Source organism: Macaca fascicularis, chromosome 16 (genome assembly GCF_037993035.2).
Source record: "Macaca fascicularis isolate 582-1 chromosome 16, T2T-MFA8v1.1".
NCBI lineage: Eukaryota > Metazoa > Chordata > Mammalia > Primates > Cercopithecidae > Macaca > Macaca fascicularis.
This window is the reverse complement of record NC_088390.1, coordinates 41,847,316-41,869,816: the sequence shown is the minus strand read 5'-3', so window position 1 is coordinate 41,869,816 and position 22,501 is coordinate 41,847,316. Positions and strand designations below refer to the sequence as shown.

The window sequence follows — 22,501 nt, the reverse complement described above, 5'->3', positions numbered from 1 at the left end:
GATCTCCTCTCACTGTCACCTCCGCCTCCCAGGCTCAAGCGATTCTCCTACTTCAGCCCTACGAGTAGCTTGGATTACAGACAGGCGTCACCACTCCCGGCTAGTTTTCTTTCTTTTTTTTTCCGAGATGGAGTTTCTCTCTGTCGCCCAGGCTGCAGTGTAGTGGCACGATCTCAGCTCACTGCAACCTCCCTCTCACAGGTTCAAGCGATTCTCGTGCCTCAGCCTCCCAAGTAGCTGGGATTACAGGCACCCACCATCATGCCCGGCTAATTTTTGTACTTTTGTAGAGACAGAGTTTCACCGTGTTGGCCAGGCTGGTCTTGAACTCCTGACCTCAGGTGATCCGCCCGCCTCGGCCTCCCAAAATTCTGGGATTACAGGCGTGAGCCACCGCGCCCGGCCTCAACTGTATTTAGATTGGTGGGGGGCAGAGAGTGAAAGCAGAGAAAGCTATTGCAATGGTCCAAGTGAGAGCTAATAGGAGCTTAAATTAGACCGGCAGTGGAAATGGAGTGGCATATGAAAGGCGAATGAGGATTGTGATGAATGTTAGATAGGGATGGGTAGAAGGACACGAAGAAATAAAATGGAGAGTCTTCAGTACCAGACCGACTCTAGGCCTCTTTCGTTCGTTAAGGATTGGAGAGATTAGACAGTGAAGACAATGTGCCTTTGCGTGTGCTATTTCTTCTACCTGGTTTATCTTTCTCCCATTTATCTCCCTTTCTCTCAACCTGTTGCCTTCTTTCTTTTTTTTTGAAATGAAAGGTCTCACATATTTTTTACTGAACCCAGCCAACCAACGCGTTCATAACAGATTCAGAGAGTAAAAATATATTCCCAATAAAAATATTCAACTCCCCAGATAGTGGTGACATTTTCAGCTTGATATGGTAATGTGATTGTGACCGTCAGACAGCATAAATATATGTGCCATTTCATGTGCAATTCCTTATAGACCCAGCTTGGTTCTTCTCCAATGTCTCCTTTTGGAGTTTTACCTGATTTTATTATCGATTTTCATCCAAATCCACTGGAGAATGGGACGATTTGGCTTTTGTTTTTTTTGCCAGGAATCACTTAATCCTGAAAGTCTTGTGAGAAGACATGGCAAGAAGCAGAGTCAAGCACACACCATGATGGCAGAGAAAGGAAGAGAGGGGCCAACCTGTTGCTTTCTTACTTACAGGTTCCAGCCCACAAATCATCTCATTTAGGAAATCTTTTCTGATGCTCACTCATAGTTATTGTCACTCCTAGAACACCTAGAGAACACTGCTCATACATTGCAAACTCTCCAGAGTGGCACTGGGGTGTAGTGGTCATGTATGTGGACTATTTTGGCAAGTAACTTGAATTCTTTGTTCTTCAGTATCACTATTTGTAAAAAGGAGGATAATAATAATATCTACCTGACAGAACTGTTACAAGATCAATGACAACAATGCCTAATTCATAGAGTGCTCAGTCAATGTTATCGTATATGTTGTACTGTCATGAGTTGCTTAGTACATGGTTTCCCTCTTTAGGTTGTGAATGATCTCAGCTCAGCTTACTGCAACCTCCGCCTCCTGGGCTCAAGTGATTCTCCTTGCTCAGCCTCCCAAATAGCTGGGATTACAGTGTGCACTACCACACTACCACACCGGGCTGATTCTTACATTTTTAGTAGAGATGGGGTTTCGCCATGTTGGCCAGGCTGGTCTCGAACTCTTGACCTCAAGTGATCCACCCACCCACCTTGGCCTCCCAAAGTGCTGGGATTACAGTCGTGAGCCACCGAGCCCAGCCGGGATGTGTGTCTTATTCTTCCAGCTAATGCTAAGGCTATGTGGCAGGATGAGAGTAATTGGGCTTTGGATTCAGATAGATCAGTGTTCAACTCTCAGCTCTGCTACTTACGAGATGTGTAACTTTGAGCTTTACCGCAATGAACTCAGTTTTTTTCATTTATGTAATGTGAAATAATGCATGTCTTGCAAGTTATTCTGAGGATTATATTTGAGAATGAAAGTTGCATATTTGGCTCAAGGAAGGCAAGCTTTTATTTTGATGGGTAGCCCTAAATTGTAGCACCATGTTTAGAACATTGTAAGTGCTCAACAATTGGTTATCATTATTATTATTTGAGACAGAGTCTTGCTGTGTCACCCAGACTAGAATGCAGTGGTGCAATCTCAGCTCACTGCAACCTCCGCCTCCTGGGTTCAAGCAATTCTCATGCCTCAGCCTCCCAAGTAGCTGGGATTACAAGCGCGTGCCACCATGCCCCGCTAATGTTTGTATTTTTAGTAGAGATGAGATTTCACCATGTTGGTTAGGCTGGTCTTGAACTCCTGACCTCAAGTGATCTGCCTGCCTTGGCCTCCCAAAGTGTGGGATTACAGGCGTGAGCCACTGTGCTAAGCCAACAATTGATTATTGAATGAAAATGACAGTACATGCCGGGCACCATATGCTGCAAAGAGCACATGACAATACACATTTACTCTTTATGTATATCATCTCACTTCATTCTGACAAATATTCTGTGGAGGAGGCTCTGTTATTATTTCCAGTTTACACAGAAGAAATCAGAGGCCTAGGTTAGTTTAACAAAGTTCTCATAGCTAGAATGTGGCAGAGCTGGGATTTGAACACCTTAGGCGCCCCAAAATAGCTGATTGAATGAAAGAATGAATGAAAGTGAGGAAACTTACACGGAGTCAGGTAGTGGCATAATGGAGCCCTTGGTCACTATTCTATTTATACTCTTTGGATCATCTCTATGAAAGAACTGAGGTGAGATGGAGGCACCTGCGGGTAAAGAGACCAACTTTTCCCCTTTAGTTGCTATTTGACAGTTTATGTCTGATGAACATGCAGGCTTGTGTCTGGTGAACATAAGTACAACTGTTGATAAACAGAAATGCTTAGTGAATAAACACATCTTAAATAAATTTGGGGTTCTTGTTCTTAGCAATCATCAATAGCATGGCCAGATGAATTTTCCTGAGACAGGAAAAAGCATGATCTAAGTTACTAATTTCAAATTGCTTTGTATCAGGAACATTTGCTTGGGAGCTATCAAAGCCAAGATGTGAAGTCCTCCCTGGCCTGACAACCTAACTATTCATAACCAAGGGACTTGACTAAGGAGCTTTGAAGAAGGAAAAGAAGTTCCCATTGCTCATTTTCCACGTTATTCCCTGCTTCTCCTGATTTGATCCCCAGTACTACCCTGCAGAAGAACAAGGAGAAAACAGTAATCTAGTTCCTAGTTCTCCTGACCAAATGATGTTATTCCTCTTGACTGGGAAGAAAATGGGGAGATACTTATAAGACTTCTGATTTTGAAGGCTTTCAAGCAATCCAGGATCCCAGACTTGAAAGAGTGAAAGAATACAAGTCTTTGAATTAGACAGACCTAGTTTTGAATCTTCACTCTTCCACTCACTGGCCATATAGTCTCAGTTTTTGTGTGATGTGTAGTGCTCCCAGCATTGTCTCTTGCATCTGGTAAGCATATTTTCAGTAAATGGTGGTCATTTTTAGCCTTTGAAATGTAAATAATATCAGAGGGATTTCAATATGAAAGTGAGGCTAAGAATTAAGGTAAACAGGAGAATTAAAAGTGAGACTGGATTCAGAAGTAACACGAATGAAAAATGAGTTAAAGTCAAAGCTGAGAGCAGGCCTTTGGAGGTTTTTATGTTGCTGTGCGAATTATACATCATAGTACCCATTCTGACTCCTCTCCTGGAAACTCCATTTAGCCAAACATGTACAAGGAGTGATGCCAGCAGAGCAGAACTTTGTAGGGCAGTGGCCTCAGCTAACGACGATGACAAAAATAGGGATGTCCAGAGACTTATTTAAGGATGTCATTTCATCATAAACGAATTGAAGTAGAGACACAGAGTAGTTTGCTGGTTTGATTTAGAGGGAGAGAGGTATATTAGTATTCTATGGCTGCTGTAACAAATCACCACAAATTTGGTGGCTTAAGACAACAGAAATGAGGCTGGGCGCGGTGGCTCACGCCTGTAATCCCAGCACTTTGGGAGGCCGAGGTGGGCAGATCATGAGGTTAGGAGATTGAGACCATCCTGGCTGACACGGTGAAACCCCATCTCTACTAAAAATACAAAAAATTAGCCAGGCGCGATGGCGGGCGCCTGGAGTCCCAGCTACTTGGGAGGCTGAGGCAGGAGAATGGCCTGAACCCGAGAGGCGGAGCTCACAGTGAGCCGAGATCACACCACTGCAGTCCAGCCTGGGCGAAAGAGTGAGACTCCATCTCAAAACAAAACAAAACAAAACAAAACAAAAAAACAACAGAAACGTATTGTTTTATGAAAGCTTATTTTAGGTTCAGGAGTACATGTGTAGGTTTATTATATGGGTAAACTCACATCATGGGGGTTTGTTGTACAGATCATTTAATTACCCAGGTATTAAGCCTACTACCCAATAGTTATTTCTTCTGCTCCTCTCCCTCCTCCCGCCCTCCAACCTCAGGTAGGTCCCAGTATCTGTTGTTCCCCTCTTTGTGTCTATGTGTTCTCATCATCGAGCTCCCAGTTATAAGTGAGAACATACAGTATTTGGTTTTCTGTTCCTGTATTAGTTTGCTAAGGATAATGGCCTCTAGCTCCATTCATTTGGTTATTTTTGTTGTTTTTGTTTTTGCTTTTGTTTTTTGAACAGCTAGAAGTTCAACATCAGTTTCACTGAGTTGAAATTAAAGTGTTGGCATGGGCCAGGCATGGTGGCTCACACCTGTAATCCCAGGACGTTGGGAGGCTGAGGCAGGCAGATCACATGAGGTCAGGAGTTCGAGACCATCCTGGGCAACATTGCGAAACCCTGCTTCTATTAAACTTACATAAATTAGCCAGGCGTGGTGGTGCGCACCTGTAATCCCAGCTACTCTGGAGGCTGAGGTGGGAGAATTGCTTGAACCCAGGTGGCAGAGGTTGCAGTAAGCCGAGATCACGCCACTGCACTCCAGCCTGAGCAACAGAGCAAGACTCTGTCAAAAAAAAAAAAAAAAAAAAAAAAAAAAAGAAAAGAAAAGAAAAGAAAAATAAAATAAAATAAAGTGTTGCCATGGACCTGCTGGAAGAGGGGATACTCTTCCAGCTTCTGGTAGCTGCTGGCGTTCCTTTACTTATAGCTGCATCACTCCAGTCTCTGCTTCTATGATCACATTGCCTCCTCCCCTTTTGTGTGTATCAAAGCTTGACCCAGTTTAGCCACCATCCTCAAATGAGATAACTAACTGCCTCCCATCTGTTGTTGTTTTTTTTCTTTTTTTGAGATGGAGTCTTGCTCTGTCTCGTAGGCTGGAGGCTGGAGTGCAGTGGCGCAATCCCAGCTCACTGCAACCTCCGCCTCCCAGGTTCAAGTGATTCTCCTACCTCAACCTCCTGAGTAGCTGGGATTACAGGCGCCGGCCACCATGCCCGGCTAATTTTTGTATTTTTAGTAGAGATGGGGTTTCACCATGTTGGCCAGGCTGGTCTTGAACTCCTGACCTCGTGATCCACCTGCCTTGGCCTCCCAAAATGCTGGGATTACAAGCATGAGCCACTGTGCCCAGCATCTGTTTTTTTCTTTTTTTGTTTTGTTTTGTTTGTTTGTTTGTTTTTGAGACAGAGTCTTGCTCCGTTGCCCAGGCTGGAATGCAGTGGCACGATCTCAGCTCATTGCAACCTCTGCCTCCCGGATTCAAGCAATTCTCCTGTCCCAGCCTCCCCAGTAGCTGGAATTACAGGCGCCCACCACCATGCTCAGCTAATTTTTGTATTTCTAGTAGAGACGGGGTTTCACCATGTCGGCCAGGCTGGTCTTGAACTCCTGACCTCAGGTGATCTTCCTGCCTCGGCCTCCCAAAATGCTGGGATTACAGGCATGAGCCACTGCCCCCAGCATCTGTTGGGTTTTCTTTTTCTTTCTTTCTTTTTTCTTTCTTTGTTTCTTTTCTTTTATTTTTTTGAGTTGAAGTCTTGCTCTGTTGCCCAGGCTGGAATACAGTGGCACGATGTCGGCTCACTGTAACCTCTGTCTCCCAGGTTCAAGCAGTTCTCCTGTCTCAGCCTCTCCAGTAGCTGGGATTACAGGCACACAACACCATGCCAGGCTAATTTTTGTATTTTTAGTAGAGACAGGGTTTCACCATATTGGTCAGGCTGGTCTTGAACTCCTGACCTCAGGTGATCCACCCACCTTGGCCCCACAAAGTGCTGGGATTATCGGTGTGAGCCACCACGCCCAGCCCATCTGTTGGTTTTTACCATTTGTTTTTTAATTATGAAAAACAATTTATACTCATTATGAACCATTAAAAATACAGATCAGTTAAAGATAATGAAGGGAAGAAAAATAAATGGAAAAATTACCTTTAATCCTCCTACCCAGGGATAGCCAGCTCCTAATCTATGAGGATTTTTCTAGGCTGGGTCTTGTGTTTAACAAAGATGAAAAGTAGGAAAAAGAATAAAATTAAATAGAATAGAACAAACCATTTAGAAGGTAATTTAATAGGTTAATATTGCCCACAATGAATATGTACAGGACAGCTTAATTGAAAATAAAAATAGAGCTTTGCACACAAAATTTTCCAGGGCTGAAGGTACTTGTATGATATGTGGAAATGAAGCTCAGTCTCTTAGAAGTGCTAAGTTTAACTTTTGCCTTTCACCCTTGCATTTTCTCATTACGACCTCATTCACTCCCTGAGGTCAGACCCTGGCCTGCTAATCTGCCCTGTCACAGGCTCTTCATGAGTCCTTATCAGCCTTCCTCAGTATGTCAGTGTTATGAAGAAGTGGGGAGTCTGCTCCTCCCAGGCTAATATCGAAGGGCAAAAGGGGCTGTGACAGAGGCAAACATTCAGACTACAGCCAGATGTGAAACTGAAGCAGCGAGAGGAAACATAAGAACATAGGTAAAAAAAGAAAAAAAAAAAAAAAAAAAGAAAAAAAATTCTTTTTTTTCCCCATTTATCTAATTTTAGGTGCAGTCTACGTCTAAGGGCATGAGGGATTAGTAAAATGTATTTAAGGGAAAATTTGTGAAGGAAAATGAGTAAAAAAATTCTGGGAAGGTCGGGTATGGTGGCCCATCCCTGTAATCCCAGCGCTTTGGGAGGCTCAGGTGGGTGGATCACCCGAGGTCAACAGTTCGAGACCAGCCTGGCCAACATGGTGAAACTCCATCTCTACTAAAAATACAAAAATTTATTGGGAGTGGTGGCTCTTGCCTGTAGTCCCAGCTACTCTGGAGGTTGAGGCAGGAGAATCGCTTGAACCTGAGGGGCGGAGAGATCGTGCCACTGTACTCCAGCATGGGCACAGAGCCAAACTCTGTCTCAAAAAAAGAAAAAAAAAATTCTGGGAAATGTGGAAAGGATATTCATCTGAAGCTAGAACCTCAGTAAATGTTGTATTTATCATAATTGTTATCAGTATTCAAATAACATTGATGAGACTTAGGAGTCACGAGACCATAGGGTCTGCTAGTTCAAAATCAATTAGATTTGTTTTGTGGGTCCCATCAGTGGAAGTTATGGGGAGACATACTGCAGCTTAAAGTGAGGAGACCATTTCTAACACAGATGTCAGAGAACAGGAGAGACAAGAGGGACTATTTGATAGGTAGTGAGTTGCTCATCGCTGGAGGTTTGCATAGCAACTTGTTGGGAGTTGGGAATATTATAGAGGAGATTTTAGAATCCGATAGATTGTTGGACCGGAGGCTCTTTAAAGTCCTTTCTAATACTTCTGTGATTCTATGATATAAATAGAATGTTATGGGAAATTTCCCTAAGGAGCCATAAAAGACTACATTTACATGTACCTATAGAAGAGGCTCACATTCTAAAAACAATTCCCCAGGTCGACTCTGGTTTTCCTGAAGGAAGTGAGAAGGCAACCAAGAACAAACTGATGTCAGAGGAGTGCACATTTCTTGCCGGATGCCTGCTTTCTTCCTCTTGGTGAGTACGTACAACACCCACAGGGCCCCTGCTTTGCAAAGATCATGCAGAAAGATGGATTCTCTTCTCCTAGGGGAATAATTTTGGTTGAGTTAGCAAATATTTTGTTTTGCAATTAACTAAAGGTAAGGGGATCTTTTCTAAAATATTTGTTTCAGAGCTCAAATTTCAGTTTAGGTGGTTGTTTTCTGGTCTAGGAAGCAAAAGAAGAGTGACAATAGTTTAGTGACCATGCTCCAAAAGCTCGTGTTCTTTTCCAAGTCTTAGGGGTTTCCGCAGCACAGGGCAGAACTATTAGAAGGAAAGGAAAATGCTGCTCTCACATCACACTGTATATGAAGAAATGTACTTTTGAGATTTAGAACATGTGAAGAGTTAAAAAGGTTTCTGCATTTGGTATCAAATGACATTCTTTCAGGAGTAAAATAAAGCTTTTCAAAGTGCATGAAATACTACATAAAAATACCGAATTTTATTTATTTACTTTTATTTTCATTTTTTTAGACAGAGTCCCACTCTGCCACCCAGGCTGGAGTGCAGTTGTGCGATCATGGCTCACTGCAGCCTCAAACTCCTGGGCTCAAGAGATCCTCCCACCTCAGCCTCCTAGGTAGCTGGGACTGCAGGTGTGCACCACTATACCTGCCTAATGTTTAACATTTTAAAAATCTTTTGTAGAGATGGGGTCTTGCTATGTTGTCCATGCTGGTCTCAACTTCTGGCCGAAAGCAATCCTCTCACATCCACCTCCCAAAGTGCTGAGATTACAGATTGTGAGCTACCACACCCAGCCTATGTTTGTGTTTATAGCAAGATCTTCTACAGTACATATACTATAAAATGATACTTCCTTAGTTCTCTAGTGCCTTCCTTTCTTCCCCTTTTGAATTATAAATAAGAGCATCTTCTCACTTTGACTTCTATTTCTGCATATTCTTTAATACCTTCCTGGGCTCCTGTGCCAACCCATGCCCTTTACATCCAGGCTCAGTGTTGGTGTTTACTGATTTGAAATGCAAAACGGCTGAAAATGTTAGCAATTTAATTTTTCCATTATGACAAATATTAAGCATTCACCTTTATCTATGCCTACTTATTCTGGCAAGGCTAAGGATATTTGGCAAAATGATTAGAAAACAGCAGTACCAAAGATAATTTCCAGTTGGGTGTGGTGGCTCACATCTGTAATCCCAGCACTTTGGGAGGGAGGTCCAGGCAGGAGGATTGCAACACAGTAAGACTCCATCTCTCTCTCAAAATAAAAAAAAAAAAAAAAAAAAAAAAAAAGAAAGAAAGAAAGAAAGAAAGAAAGAAAAAGAAAAATTAGCCAGGCATGGCACGTGTCTGTAGTCTCAGCTACTAGGGAGACTAAAGTTGGAGAATCACTTGAGCTGGGAGGTTGAGGTTGCAGCCAACTATTATTGCGCCACTGCACTCCAGGCTGCACAAGAGAGCAAGATCCTGTCTCAAAAACAAACAAACAAACCCTAAAAACCCAAAACAAACAAACAAACAGCAACAAATATACATATATAGAGAGATGATTTCCAACATTAAAATGTATCTCCAGTAATTGATAGTTTTGAAGAAAATAATGTAATCTTTGGAATTCTTGTTAATGTAGAAACATTTCTATCCTGATTATAGGAACTCCTTTCTTTTATTGTTTGGAGCACAGAGGGGCTGCTGAAATGGAGAGTCTCAAGACTGATACTGAAATGCCCTATCCTGAGGTAATAGTAGATGTGGGCAAAGTGATTTTTGGGGAAGAAAACAGGAAGAAGATGACCAACAGCTATTTGAAAAGATCTGAGAATTCTAGAATTATCCGGGCTATATGTGCACTGTTAAATTCTGGAGGTGGTGTGATCAAAGCAGAGATTGATGATAAAACCTATAGTTACCAATGCCATGGGCTGGGACAGGATTTGGAAACTTCTTTTCAAAAGCTCCTTCCTTCAGGTTCACAGAAATACCTTGACTACATGCAGCAGGGGCACAATCTCCTCATTTTTGTGAAGTCATGGAACCCAGATGTTTTCAGCCTTCCACTAAGGATTTGCAGCTTGCGCTCCAATTTATATCAGAGAGATGTGACTTCTGCTATCAACTTGAGTGCTAGCAGTGCCCTGGAGCTTCTCAGAGAGAAATGTTTTAGAGCCCAAAGAGGAAGACCAAGGGTGAAGAAGTTGCATCCTCAGCAGGTTCTCGATAGATACATTCAGGAAGAGGAAGATATGAGGATATTGGCCTCAGAGTTTTTTAAAAAGGACAGACTCATGTATAAGGAGAAACTCAACTTTACTGAGTCAACACATGTCGAATTTAAAAGGTTCACCACCAAAAAGGTCATACCTCGGATTAAAGAAATGCTGCCTCATTATGTTTCTGCATTTGCCAACACTCAAGGGGGATATGTCCTCATTGGGGTGGATGATAAGAGCAAAGAAGTGGTTGGATGTAAGTGGGAAAAAGTGAATCCTGATTTATTAAAAAAAGAAATCGAAAACTGCATTGAAAAATTGCCTACATTCCACTTCTGCTGTGAGAAGCCAAAGGTAAATTTCAGTACAAAAATCCTGAATGTGTACCAAAAAGATGTCCTGGATGGTTATGTCTGTGTGATTCAAGTGGAGCCCTTCTGTTGCGTGGTGTTTGCAGAGGCCCCAGATTCCTGGATCATGAAAGACAATTCTGTCACACGGCTGACAGCTGAGCAGTGGGTGGTCATGATGCTGGATACTCAGTCAGGTAAAGGGAAGTGAAGTCATTGTCCCCATCAGCAGGGAGGAACCCCTTTCTCTGCCTTTTGTGGATATTTGATCGTATATTTTAGTTAAAAAAAAATAGAAATTTATATTTGCTTATAAGTGTTCTCCCATTACAGTGTTCCTTATCTAACATTTTTAGTTCTAAAGACTCAGAATATAAACCATTTGAGGTCAAGAAACGTTTGGATTCTATGGCCTAAACAACTTTTTTTTTTTTTTTTTTTTTTTTAAGACTCTGTCACCCAGGCTGGAGGGCAGTGGTGTGATCTTGGCTCACTGCAACCTCCACCTCCCAGCTGCAAGTGATTCTCCTGCCTCAGCCTCCCAAGTAGCTGGGATTACAGGCACACGCCACCATGCTGGCTAATTTTTGTATTTTTAATAGAGATGGGGTTTCGCCATGTTGCCCAGGCTGGTCTTGAACTTCTAACCTCACGTGATCCACTCACCTCAACCTCCCAAAGTGCTGGGATTACAGGTATGAGCCACCACTCCTGGCCAGCCTAAGCAACTTTTAAAGAAAAGTTACAGTATGCCATCAGCTATGAGTTAGGAAAGGTCTCCTTTTATTCTCTATAAACCTGTTGAAAAAATTGTGTAGGCTGATCATCCCAGTCAAAATTGGAATAACCTCATTTTAGAGATGATATTCTAGAGAAACACTGTTTAAGAATGACTCCGAGCCGGGCGCGGTGGCTCAAGCCTGTAATCCCAGCACTTTGGGAGGCCGAGGCGGGCGGATCACGAGGTCAGGAGATCGAGACCATCCTGGCTAACACAGTGAAACCCCGTCTCTACTAAAAAAAAAATACAAAAAACTAGCCGGGCGAGGTGGCGGGCGCCTGTAGTCCCAGCTACTCGGGAGACTGAGGCAGGAGAATGGCGTGAATCTGGGAGGCGGAGCTTGCAGTGAGCTGAGATCTGGCCACTGCACTCCAGCCTGGGTGACAGAGCGAGACTCTGCCTCAAAAAAAAAAAAAAAAAAAAAAAAGGACTGACTCCGAGGCCAGACGCAGTCCTAGCACTTTGGGAGGCCGAGGTGGACAGATTGCTTGAGCCCAGGAGTTTGAGACCAGCCTGGCCAACATAGTGAAGCCCCATCTCTCCCCCAAATATAAAAATTAGCCAAGCGTGGTGGTGTACCGCTGTAGTCCCAGCTACATGGGAGGGTGAGGTGGGGGGAATTGCTTGAGCCTGGGAGGTAGAGGTTGCAGTCAGCCGAGATCACCCACTGCACTCCAGCCTAAGCAACAGAGCAAGACCCTGTCTGAAAAAAAAAAAAAAAAAAAAAAAAAATGACTCCACTATTCCACTAATTCTTTCAAGCAAAACATTGTTGACAAATTTGAACTGTTTCAGTAACATTAGGAGCTAATAACCTTAAGCCACTGGGCTTAGGGCACCACCAAGTGGGGGAAAATGATGCAAAAGAAGATGCGAACTAAGCCTATAGTCCTTTATGGATTATCTGCTTGCCTTCACGGCCAGTGTGTTCCAAATTTGATCAAGACTTGAGTGATTAGAGAATTTTACTGGGTCATTCTTTCTCTTGTTTTAAATTTGTTTGAGTTCACTTCTCTCCTCCTCTCCCCCAAAGATCCTGGCACTTTGGATTCCATCTAACCTTAGATGGGGACATAAATAACTGTAACAACTTTTTTTTTTTTTTTTTTTTTTTTTTGAGACAGGGTCTTGCTCTGTCACCTAGACTGGAGTGCAGTGGCACGATCTTAGTTCACTGCAGCCTCTGCCTCCCAGGTTCAAGCAATTCTCCCACCTCAGCCTCCCGAGTAGCTGGGATTACAGGCGCACCACCATGCCCAGCTAATTTTTGTATTTTTAGTAGGGACAGGGTTTCATCATGTTGGCCAGGCTGGTCTTTTACTCCTGACCTCAGGTGATCCACCCACCTCAGCCTCCCAAAGTGCTGGGATTACAGGTGTGAGCCACCACACCTGGCCAACACCATTTTTCAAATACTGTGCTTTAATCCTTGCTGATCCCCACTAGATGCTTTTTCTTCTTAGAGACAACCTGGAGTCAGAATATTGTAATTGAAATGAACCTGAGGGATTATTACTTCACTCCTGCGTGAGAGAGAGGTGAAATGACTTGCCCAAGCCGAGTCACACAGTGACTTAGAATATGTATGATATGTCCCCTGCAGAAATCCCCAGACTTCCTTTCCTGACATATGTGAGCGGTCTGAGGCACAGTAAGTATGACGGCTCAGGCACCCATGCACATCACAGGTCTCTAGTAATAAGAGCCAAAAAAAGAGGCTTTTTTTTTTTTTTACTTTTTATTTTTTGTTTGAAACAATTTTCCATGTAATTGTCTAGCTCCTTCCAGCTTGGCCACAGACTACAACTCTTACTTGATTTCATCAGCTTCATCTGCACGAAAAAGTCCTGGATATCCCATAAAAGTCCATGAATTTAAGGAGGGTCTGCAACGACATTTGTTTCCAGGTATTCATTCCCTCTTGATTTCAACTTAGGGGACTATTTGTTTTCTAAAATTGAGTTGGGAGGTATTAGTAGCAATGAGTTCAAGTGTTTCTCCTTAGAGAAGGTCAAATGAAGGACTTAGCAGACATAATGATCCTGAAATTTTACACACACATATATATCTATATCTTATAGATATATATGATAGATAATATCTATATATCTATATATTTGACCCTTGTTTCCAGTCATCTGATTCCCACTGTTACTATTTCTGTGTGCTTTCCAACTTCTCATAACATATGGCTTTTGTTTTCCAAATTTGAGAGTGCAGGGAATTTCTCAGGTCTCAACCATCAAAAAACTGCCCCCTGGCTTTCCAATGGAGAAGGAACTATTGGGTTATCTGAACTTCTTCTGAAGCAGGGTTTCTCAACCTTAGCACTATTGTCATTTGAGTCAGATAACTCTTTGCTGGGGGAGGGAGAGTCTTGTGAATTGTAGAATACTTAGCAGCATTCTGGCTGGTACCTACTACATACCAGTAGCTCCCCTCCAATTGTGACAATAAAAAATTCTCAGGCCGGACACGGTGGCTCATGCCTGTAATCCCAGCACTTTGGGAGGCCGAGGCGGGTGACCTCACCTGAGGTCAGGAGTTCAAGACCAACCTAGCCAACATGGTGAAACCTGTCTCTATTAAAAATACAAAAATTAGCCAGGTGTGGTGGCGTGTGACTGTAATCTCAGCTACTCTGGAGGCTGAGGGAGAAGAATCGCTGGAACCAGGGATGCAGAGACTGCAGTGAGCCAAGATTACGCCACTGGACTCCAGTCTGGGTGACAGCGAGACTCCATCTAAAAAAATACATATATATATATATTCTCTAGACATTGCCAAATATCCTTGGGGATGGGGGAGAGTTGGGGAGTAAAACTGCTCCTGGTTAAGAATCACAATTCTAAAGGAAAGCTCTTATTTTCCCAAGTGCACCAGGTATCACTTTTTTTCTGCAATGTTGCAGGAATACTTACCATATGCTTTTGTAAGTTTTGGTAACATCTATTCCTTGAATTTTCAGTGACACAGCAAGAGGTACAATTTAAACCGGAATCCCTCTGTAAGAAGCTGTTCTCAGATCATAAAGAACTGGAGGGATTAATGAAGACCCTGATACATCCTTGTTCTCGGGGGATTGTGATATTTTCTAGAAGCTGGGCTGGTGATGTTGGCTTCAGGAAAGAACAGAATGTCCTGTGTGATGCTCTCCTAATAGCAGTTAACAGCCCCATAGTACTCTATACAATCTTAATAGACCCCGATTGGCTTGGAGGACTTGAATATGCCCGAAACACAGCTCATCAGTTAAAGCAGAAACTGCAAGCTGTTGGTGGTTACACAGGGAAAGTGTGCATCATTCCAAGGCTGATACACCTGACCAGCACACAGAGTAGAGCTGGTGATATCCCGCTGCGCTACCCCAGGTCCTACAGTCTTGCTGATGAGGAGGAAATGGAAGACTTGCTACAGGCTCTTGTGGTGGTCTGCCTGTGCTCCAGATCTCTTCTGAGTGACCAGCTGGGCTGTGAGTTTTTCAACTTGCTCATAATGGAGCAGAGCCAGTTGCTTTCTGAGAGTCTTCAGGAGACACGTGAATTATTCATCCACTGCTTTCCAGGAATCAGGAAGACAGCCCTAGCCATAAAGATCATGGAGAAAATTAAGGACTTGTTTCACTGCAAACCAAAAGAAATCCTCTATGTTTGTGAAAGTGACTCCCTAAAGGATTTTGTGACGTAAGAGTTTTACCAACTACACACACACACAAATGTATTTAGTCAGTCTTTTCAAGAGTGTCACAAAAGTAATTTGTGTTTTTAGTTTAAGTTTTTTAGTGCCTCAGCTGCATAAGTGCAAGAGCCCAAACTATATACACATTTCCAAATAATCACAGAATTGAGCTGTAAACAGGTAATTTAGAATGTTCAACCTTAAACATCTCATTATAAATAACCCACATGTGCATAACTTAAATTTATAGAACCAGAAACTTTCTTTTTTCACAATCCTTAGCCTTAAATTTAAGAGAAGTAGAAATGAACCCATTCTGCTTTAAGTATAGTTTTTGTTTGATACGTAATGTCTTAAAGTCATAGGGTATTTCTGCTAATTAGACATTGTACCTAGCGAAACTTAAATTTAAATACAGCTTGATTTTGTTCATAAAATATTTTCATTTTTGACTTGTAAAATCAGTAATTTTAGAAAATATACAAATTCACTTCTGATTTAAATCTCTAACTTTTAATTTAGTAAAACGAATTGGTCATTATGGAATTCAGCAAATGAGGGTGAAATCATTATGATTTTTGGTTTGGTTTTGTTATTCAATACATCTTTTTGAGCACGGTTGATATGGTATCTACTGTGCTACATTTAGTGTTAGAGGAGAAAACATATTGAAGACCTTGCCATAAAAAAACCATGTGTGTATTGTATAATAATAAAGGCATGCTCATTTTAATTAATTAATTAATTTATTTATTTATTTATTTTTGAGACGGAGTCTTGCTCTGTCGCCCAGGCTGGAGTGCAGTGGCATGATCTCAGCTCGCTACAACCTCTGTCTCCTGGATTCAAGTGATTCTCCTGCCTCAGCCTCCTGAGTAGCTGGGATTACAAGTGTGCCTCACCATGCCTAGCTAATTTTTGTGTTTTTCATAGAGACGGGGTTTCACCATGTTGGCTAGGCTGGTCTTGAACTCCTGACCTCAAGTGTTCTGCCCACCTCCTTCTTGCAAAGTGCTGGGATTACAGGCGTGAGCCACTGTACCTGGTCTCATGCCCATTTTAACAGGCTAGAGGTTGGTTGGCAAATATTCCCCAGTGAAGGAGACCATTGGGCACACTGTTAAGAAGTCAGCAGGAGAAGTGAATCAAATGTGGGAGGGCCTTCTAGGAAAAGGGCATAACAAGTACAAAGACATAGAGACACTAGAGAACCAGAATGGTAGGTCCGACTAGAGTCGTGCAGAGTGTGGGTATATAGCAGGTGGTGATGTTGAAAAGGAGGCAGATGCCAGATTATGAGGGATCCTGTAGACTGTGCTGAGGACTACATTCTTTATTAAGATTTATAGCTAAGTTTAAAAATACTCCAGTAAAAAGGCTAACTCAACAAATATCTATTAAACCCTTAATGTAAGAGGGATACAAAGATGGCTAAGAATCAGTGCTTTTATTTGAGTCCACACAGTCCAAACCAGAAGAGAAGAACATAGTTATGATTCAAGGCATAGGGAGTAAAGGCCCTAGAAACTGCATATGTAAAATCATGGAATGTGTAGGGATGAGTGATGTTACTTGGATCCAAATTAAAGGAGGCAAAAACCAACCAAATTTGTTAAGAAAAAATACATATATGCTAAAGCATACTATAAAGGAAAATTGAGCTAAGTAAATGAGGTAGCTCCAAAGAGGCATAGCCCCGTAGATTTGGCACCCTACTTGATGTGTCATGGAACTCAGCATCCTCTTGATGTTTTTCTTACCCAAATCTAAAGAAGCTTTAGAGGAATTTGAACTAGTGCATGCTTTTTTGCACATAAAAGTTATGATATGCATCTAGGTAACTGTTCTCCAGCTCTAAAGAGGATAGAAAGTAAAGAAATGGTAGTGGTAGTAAGAGGTGTAACTTAACTTTGAGATTTCCTTTAGATGTAATGAACTTGTCTTCAGGATTGCCAGACAGTAGGAACAGACTGCTAATAGAAATAATACAATCTGTGACCTGGGTTCATTTCAGAAATTTCACATGCAGATTTAACTGGATAACCCCAAAGAGCAAGGTGTAAAATTATGCATTCGGTCTGTCAGGTAACTTGTAATTAGAACTGTTTTGTGATATTCACACTACTGAATCAATGACTCAGTCTGCAGAAGAGAATCAGCCTCTGATTCCATTCCAGAGAGTAATGAATGCTGATGTTCTCTTTGGTGATATGCCTCAAGCCTTGTTTTTTCCATCCTTACAGCCAACAAACCACCTGCCAAGCTGTGACCCGGAAAACTTTCATGCAAGGGGAGTTTCTAAAGATTAAACACATAGTGATGGATGAGACTGAGAATTTCTGCAGCAAATTTGGCAATTGGTACGTGAAGGCTAAGAACATCACCCATCCAAAGGCAAAGGGGGCTGGAAGTGAAAACCTTCACCATGGGGTTCTCTGGCTTTTTCTTGACCCTTTTCAAATCCATCATGCAGATGTCAGTGGCCTTCCCCCTCCATCTGCTCAGTTTCCTCGCAAAACAATCACCGGTGGGATCCACTGTGCTCTGGAAATAGCAAATGTTATGAAAGAAGAAATGAAGAGGATCAAAGAAAATCCTCCCTCCAACATATCTCCAGACACATTAGCATTGTTCAGGGAGACTGCCTATGAGGAAGCAATGTGTGCCCAGGGTCTGCCTGGAGTGTGTGAGACAAAGACTAATCTGACAACAGAACAAATAGCTAACTATGTGGCAGGAAAATGTCACAGCCTGTTCCAGTGTGGCTATCTGCCCAAAGATATAGCAATTCTGTGCAGGAGAGGGGAGGACAGAGGACGCTATAAGCTTGCACTGCTAAAAGCAATGGAATTAATTGAGACCCACAGAGCATCAGAGGTTGTATTTAGCCAGGCCACTGGTGTTTGCGGAAGCCACATTGTTTTAGACAGTATTCAGCAATTTTCAGGCCTGGAGAGGACTATCGTGTTTGGGCTTAGTCCAGAATGCGACCAGTCAGAGGAATTTCATAAGCTCTGCTTTGCTTCAAGAGCTATTAAACACCTCTACCTGCTTTATGAAAAGAGGGCAACCTTCTGAAAATTATTACAAATAATAGAGGAAGGCAGGAAGAGCAGAGTCCTTTCTCCTAGACAGGTGGCAGTGACTCCCTTTTAATATTACAAGTGAGGAAATCAAGGTACATCAGTATGGCCTGGAGCCACAGAAATGTCTCTTGGAGCTGAGCCTTCCATTCTATTTCAATGCCACTGGCCTTTTCACAGTCTCCTTCACCTCCTACCTATGCAATTACAATAGACTAAATTAGTCCCCTGTCTCCAGCTTTCCCATTCAATCCAGCTATCATCCATTAAACAGAGAAGTTCTCCTTAAATAGGGAACTGATTTTATGTAATACCTTGCTAACATATCTTCAGTGAGTCCCCACGGCCTTCAAACCTAACCAGTTTTCAAGACTTTCATTAATATGCCTTGACTTGCTCTCCCAACTACATCCCTTATTGTATCTCCATCTCCCAGTGTTTCTCATGCACCCCAGCCTATGTGGCATAGTTTTTGGGTGGTGGTATGGTGCCCTCCAGGCTGGATCTTTGACTGGATAGGTCTCAAAAGTAGCCAGTTGACTGGCACCTCATACTGGCTGTGGGTCTCAAGCTTTCCAGGTCCAGAACTCGATTGCCTTTTTGTACCAAGTCTAGATCAGTTTCTTGGGGATGCTTTATGCTAATCAAGCTCACAAAGGACCAATGCATAAATGAAAATGCTACTCTGTTAATTTATACTGAGGACCATAGTCATAAGTGGGTCAAATGCTTTTGCTAATCAATGCCCTCAACAGTAATTTAGGAAGCTAAATTATATGAACACAGCCTTACAGTAAGGGAAGCTAGTAATTTGATTCAAATGTTAAAAGTCTTCAGGCCATATTAGACTATTGCAATATCTATTAGGTGGGTTCAAAAGTGCAAAAGCTGCAGTTACTTTTGCACCAACTTAATATAAAATAAGATTGCAATCATTTCTAAAATAAAGATATTTTTATCACAAGCACTAGACAAATTAGTTTACAGGTTTACAAGCTAAAGCAAATTTAGAATGCTAAGGATGACTAGTTTTTCATTATTCTCTGCCTTCAGATGAATTTTTTTTTCTCTGTCTTGGTTTCTAAAGTTTCCAGGTTCACCACCAACCCTCTCTGTACTGCCCCCAACATTTTTTGCCTACATTTATTCTCTACGTATATGAATACACACATGTAGGCTAGAAACGCCTTATACTCTGGCCTGGAAAGTAGTCTTCCTATAAGAGGCCTTTGCACATCTCTGATCTCTTCCATTATGACTTGGTGCTAATTTTTAAATCCAACTCTCAGAGTTTACCGGGACCCTGAGTGGCAACTTTACCACCGACACCACCCACACATATCCCTGACTCTTGGTCTGTGCCTGTGCCGTTTTCTCAGTCTTTAAACCCTTTTCTTTCCCCTCCACCTTTGAAATCCTTACTTGTCAATCACATCCTTGTTCAAATGCCTACTACCTCAATTAAACTTTTACTATCTCCTTAAGTGAAACTTTCCAATGTATATGATACATATGAGAAATAAAATAAAAATTCCCTTTTTCTAGTCAGCTCCTCAAATGGCTGAGCCAATTCTGTGCTCTTCAAGTTACTCTTGCTTTTGCAAGGATTTTTACATTGCTTTGGAAGTATTCCTATTTCCAAACTTTTTAACTTCTAGAAAAGTTTAGGATAACTTGATTGACTCTAGGGAGGCTTGAATCCAGGAGAACACGTGGAAATTTTGGTTATGATTTTAGTTAAAGCCCCTCAGCCTCCCAAGAGGTGGAAGAGCAGGCAGGGTTTTGAGAAGCTCTCTTAGCTGCCTTTCTGAATTGCTTAGGCCCGTTAGAAGGGCTAGTCTGCACCTAGGCACGGATTGAAAAGAAAAACCTCTCCCTTGCTTCCCACTGCTCTAATTACCTGCTGTTTCTTCCTTTTGACCTTTCCTTGGGGGCTTTAAGGTATTTTTGGGTAGGAGGAAATGAAGTTCAGCAATCGGTTTTGCAAAAGATGCCAGTGCATTGACATTCTGATGTAAGGAGATGTATGAATTCTATAAAAATAATTTAAAGAGTCAAAGTCAACAGGGTATGAAGGAGTATGAGTGGGACAGGGAATTGTTATATTTTAGTCATAAGCCTTAGTGCCATTTGACTTTTTAAAATATATGCATGCATCACATAATTTTTAATAACATAATTGATTTGTAAAGAATCGTTTCAAATATTGAATTTGAGAGTCTTTGTCAGTTCTTAGTCTAGTGAAACAACTCAATCAGGATGAAAGTAGAATAACTAACTCAGTGATTCTCAACCCTGGATGCTCATTACAATTTCCTAGGGAACGTAAAAAAAAAAATTCAGTGATCAGGCCAGACATCAGACTAATTGACCTTAGCAAGTCTGGATACAGGCTCGGGCATTGGTATTTATTAAATGTTGTCCAGGCAGGGTGCAGTGGCTTGTGCCTGTAATACCAGAACTTTGAGAGGCTGAGGTCGGGGGCAATCCCTTGAGGCCAGGAGACCAGCCTGGGCAACATAACAAGACCCCATCTCTACAAAAATGTTTTTTAAAAACTTAGCTGGGCATGGTAGTGCATGCTTTTAGTCCTAGCTACTCCAGAGGCCAAGGTAGGAGGATCACTTGAGCCCAGGAGTTTGAGGCTACAGTGAGCTATGATTACTCCACTACACTCCAGCCTGGGTTAGAGAGCAAGACTCTATCTCTTAAAAAAAAAGTCCAAATGATTCTAATATGTTACAAGGGTTGAGAACCATTGAACCCTTCTCCTAGTTTCTTATTTCTGTCCTCAAAAAATGTGTGCACATTTCTCTTCCTATTAAGACTGTGAGCTCCTTGAGAGTAAGAGGATGAGTAGAGCAACTAGTACGGTGCCTGACACACGGCAGGTGCTCAGTAAATATTTGCTGAACTGTACTTGTAGCTTTTAGAAAACTAGAATCTACAATGATTCTATTCAATAGTATGAATTTCTAATGTTAGCGATTTCAAAGAAGTCAGTGTGGAGAATAATCTTTAACACTGTAATAATGAAGAATAAGGGAACAATAAAGGCAACTCAATTGTTTTTAGGCAACAGGTCAAATTAAGGATCTATGATGATAGTTCGTTAGATTCAAATGTAAGATTAGGAACTGGTGGGGACTAAGAATAATTGACTAACTGGGTTGTACTTAGAATTCTCAATGTTTTCTACAAAGTCTTAATATGGATGGATAAAGCAATTAACTAAATGAAATAACTAAGATAAAAGAGAAGCTTTAGAAGCTGTGAGAAGCTTCTAAAACTTACTCTTAAAAAGGGTAATATAATATTATTATGGAAATGGAGAAAAGCAAAATTAAAAGTTCTTAAATCAGGCTGGGTGCAGTGGCTCACGCTGGTAATCCTAGCACTTTGGGAGGCTGAGGCGGGTGGATCACCTGAAGTCAGGAGTTCGAGACCAGCCTGACCAACATAGAGAAACCCTGTCTTCACTAAAAGTACAAAATTAGCTGGGTGTGGTGGCGCATGCCTGTAATCCCAGCTACTCCGGAGGCTGAGGCAGGAGAATTGCTTGAACCTGGGAGGCGGAGGTTGCGGTGAGCTGAGATCGCACCACTGCACTTCAGCCTGGGCAACAAAGGGTGAAACTCTGTCTCAAAAAAAAAAAAAAAAGTTCTTAAATCATCTTGTTATCTGGGTGTAACTTTTTTTCATTTTTGCTTCTTTATTTCTATTCTTTGTTGATATGGAAAAATATTTTCACATAGTTATGATCAAGTTGTGCTGTCAACTTTATATCCTATATGTGTGCTTTTTCCATTTAATTGTTGTGTGAGATATTGCTGTAGACTACATTATTGTTCCCAATATTTCATACCTGTCTATATCTATACCCTTTGTAGTTACTAATGTTAGAGGTAGAGATATTTTCCAGCCCTATAATGTGGCCTTGGTCATGTGACTTGGAATGTTAGTAGTTGTGATGTGCACTGAGGCTGCACCTGGACTTCCAGCATTGGGTTTACTCTCTTGGGTTTCTGCTATTTCCATACAAAGAATGTACCCTGGGTGGTGCTCCAGCCACTGAGATATGTGAATCCAACTCCAACTCAACTCATGGCCTGGAGCCAAGTTCCACCAGTCCTAACTAGCTCCACCAAAATCCAGCTGATCTGAAAGTGCATGAATGAGAAATAAAAGCTTATTATTTGATGACTGAGATTTCAAGGTTGTTTGTTTTGTAGCTGTAGCCGACTAATGCAGGCATTTCCTTATGTTGTAGCAGTCTTCAATATAATCATTTTTAATGGGTGCACCATATCCTAGCCAGATCATATGAAATTTCAATGATCATTCCCTTGTTATTTGTGTCACTAGCAATTTTACACCAATTAAAATTAAGCCAGGCACATACTCAGGCATACAACCTTTTC

At 41.8% G+C, this 22,501-nt stretch overlaps 1 protein-coding gene across 1 annotated transcript; it reads left to right on the top strand.

The window, feature by feature from the left end:
* Positions 1 to 6,881: 6,881 nt before the first annotated feature.
* Positions 6,882 to 22,267, top strand: SLFN14 (schlafen family member 14). Its single transcript, XM_005583466.5, has 6 exons — positions 6,882 to 6,934; positions 7,884 to 7,984; positions 9,632 to 10,735; positions 13,098 to 13,226; positions 14,288 to 15,002; positions 17,241 to 22,267. Exons 3-6 carry the CDS (start codon positions 9,676 to 9,678, stop codon positions 18,073 to 18,075), a joined length of 2,739 nt encoding a protein of 912 aa, XP_005583523.3. The 5' UTR covers positions 6,882 to 6,934; positions 7,884 to 7,984; positions 9,632 to 9,675; the 3' UTR covers positions 18,076 to 22,267.
* The last annotated feature ends 234 nt before the right edge of the window (positions 22,268 to 22,501 follow it).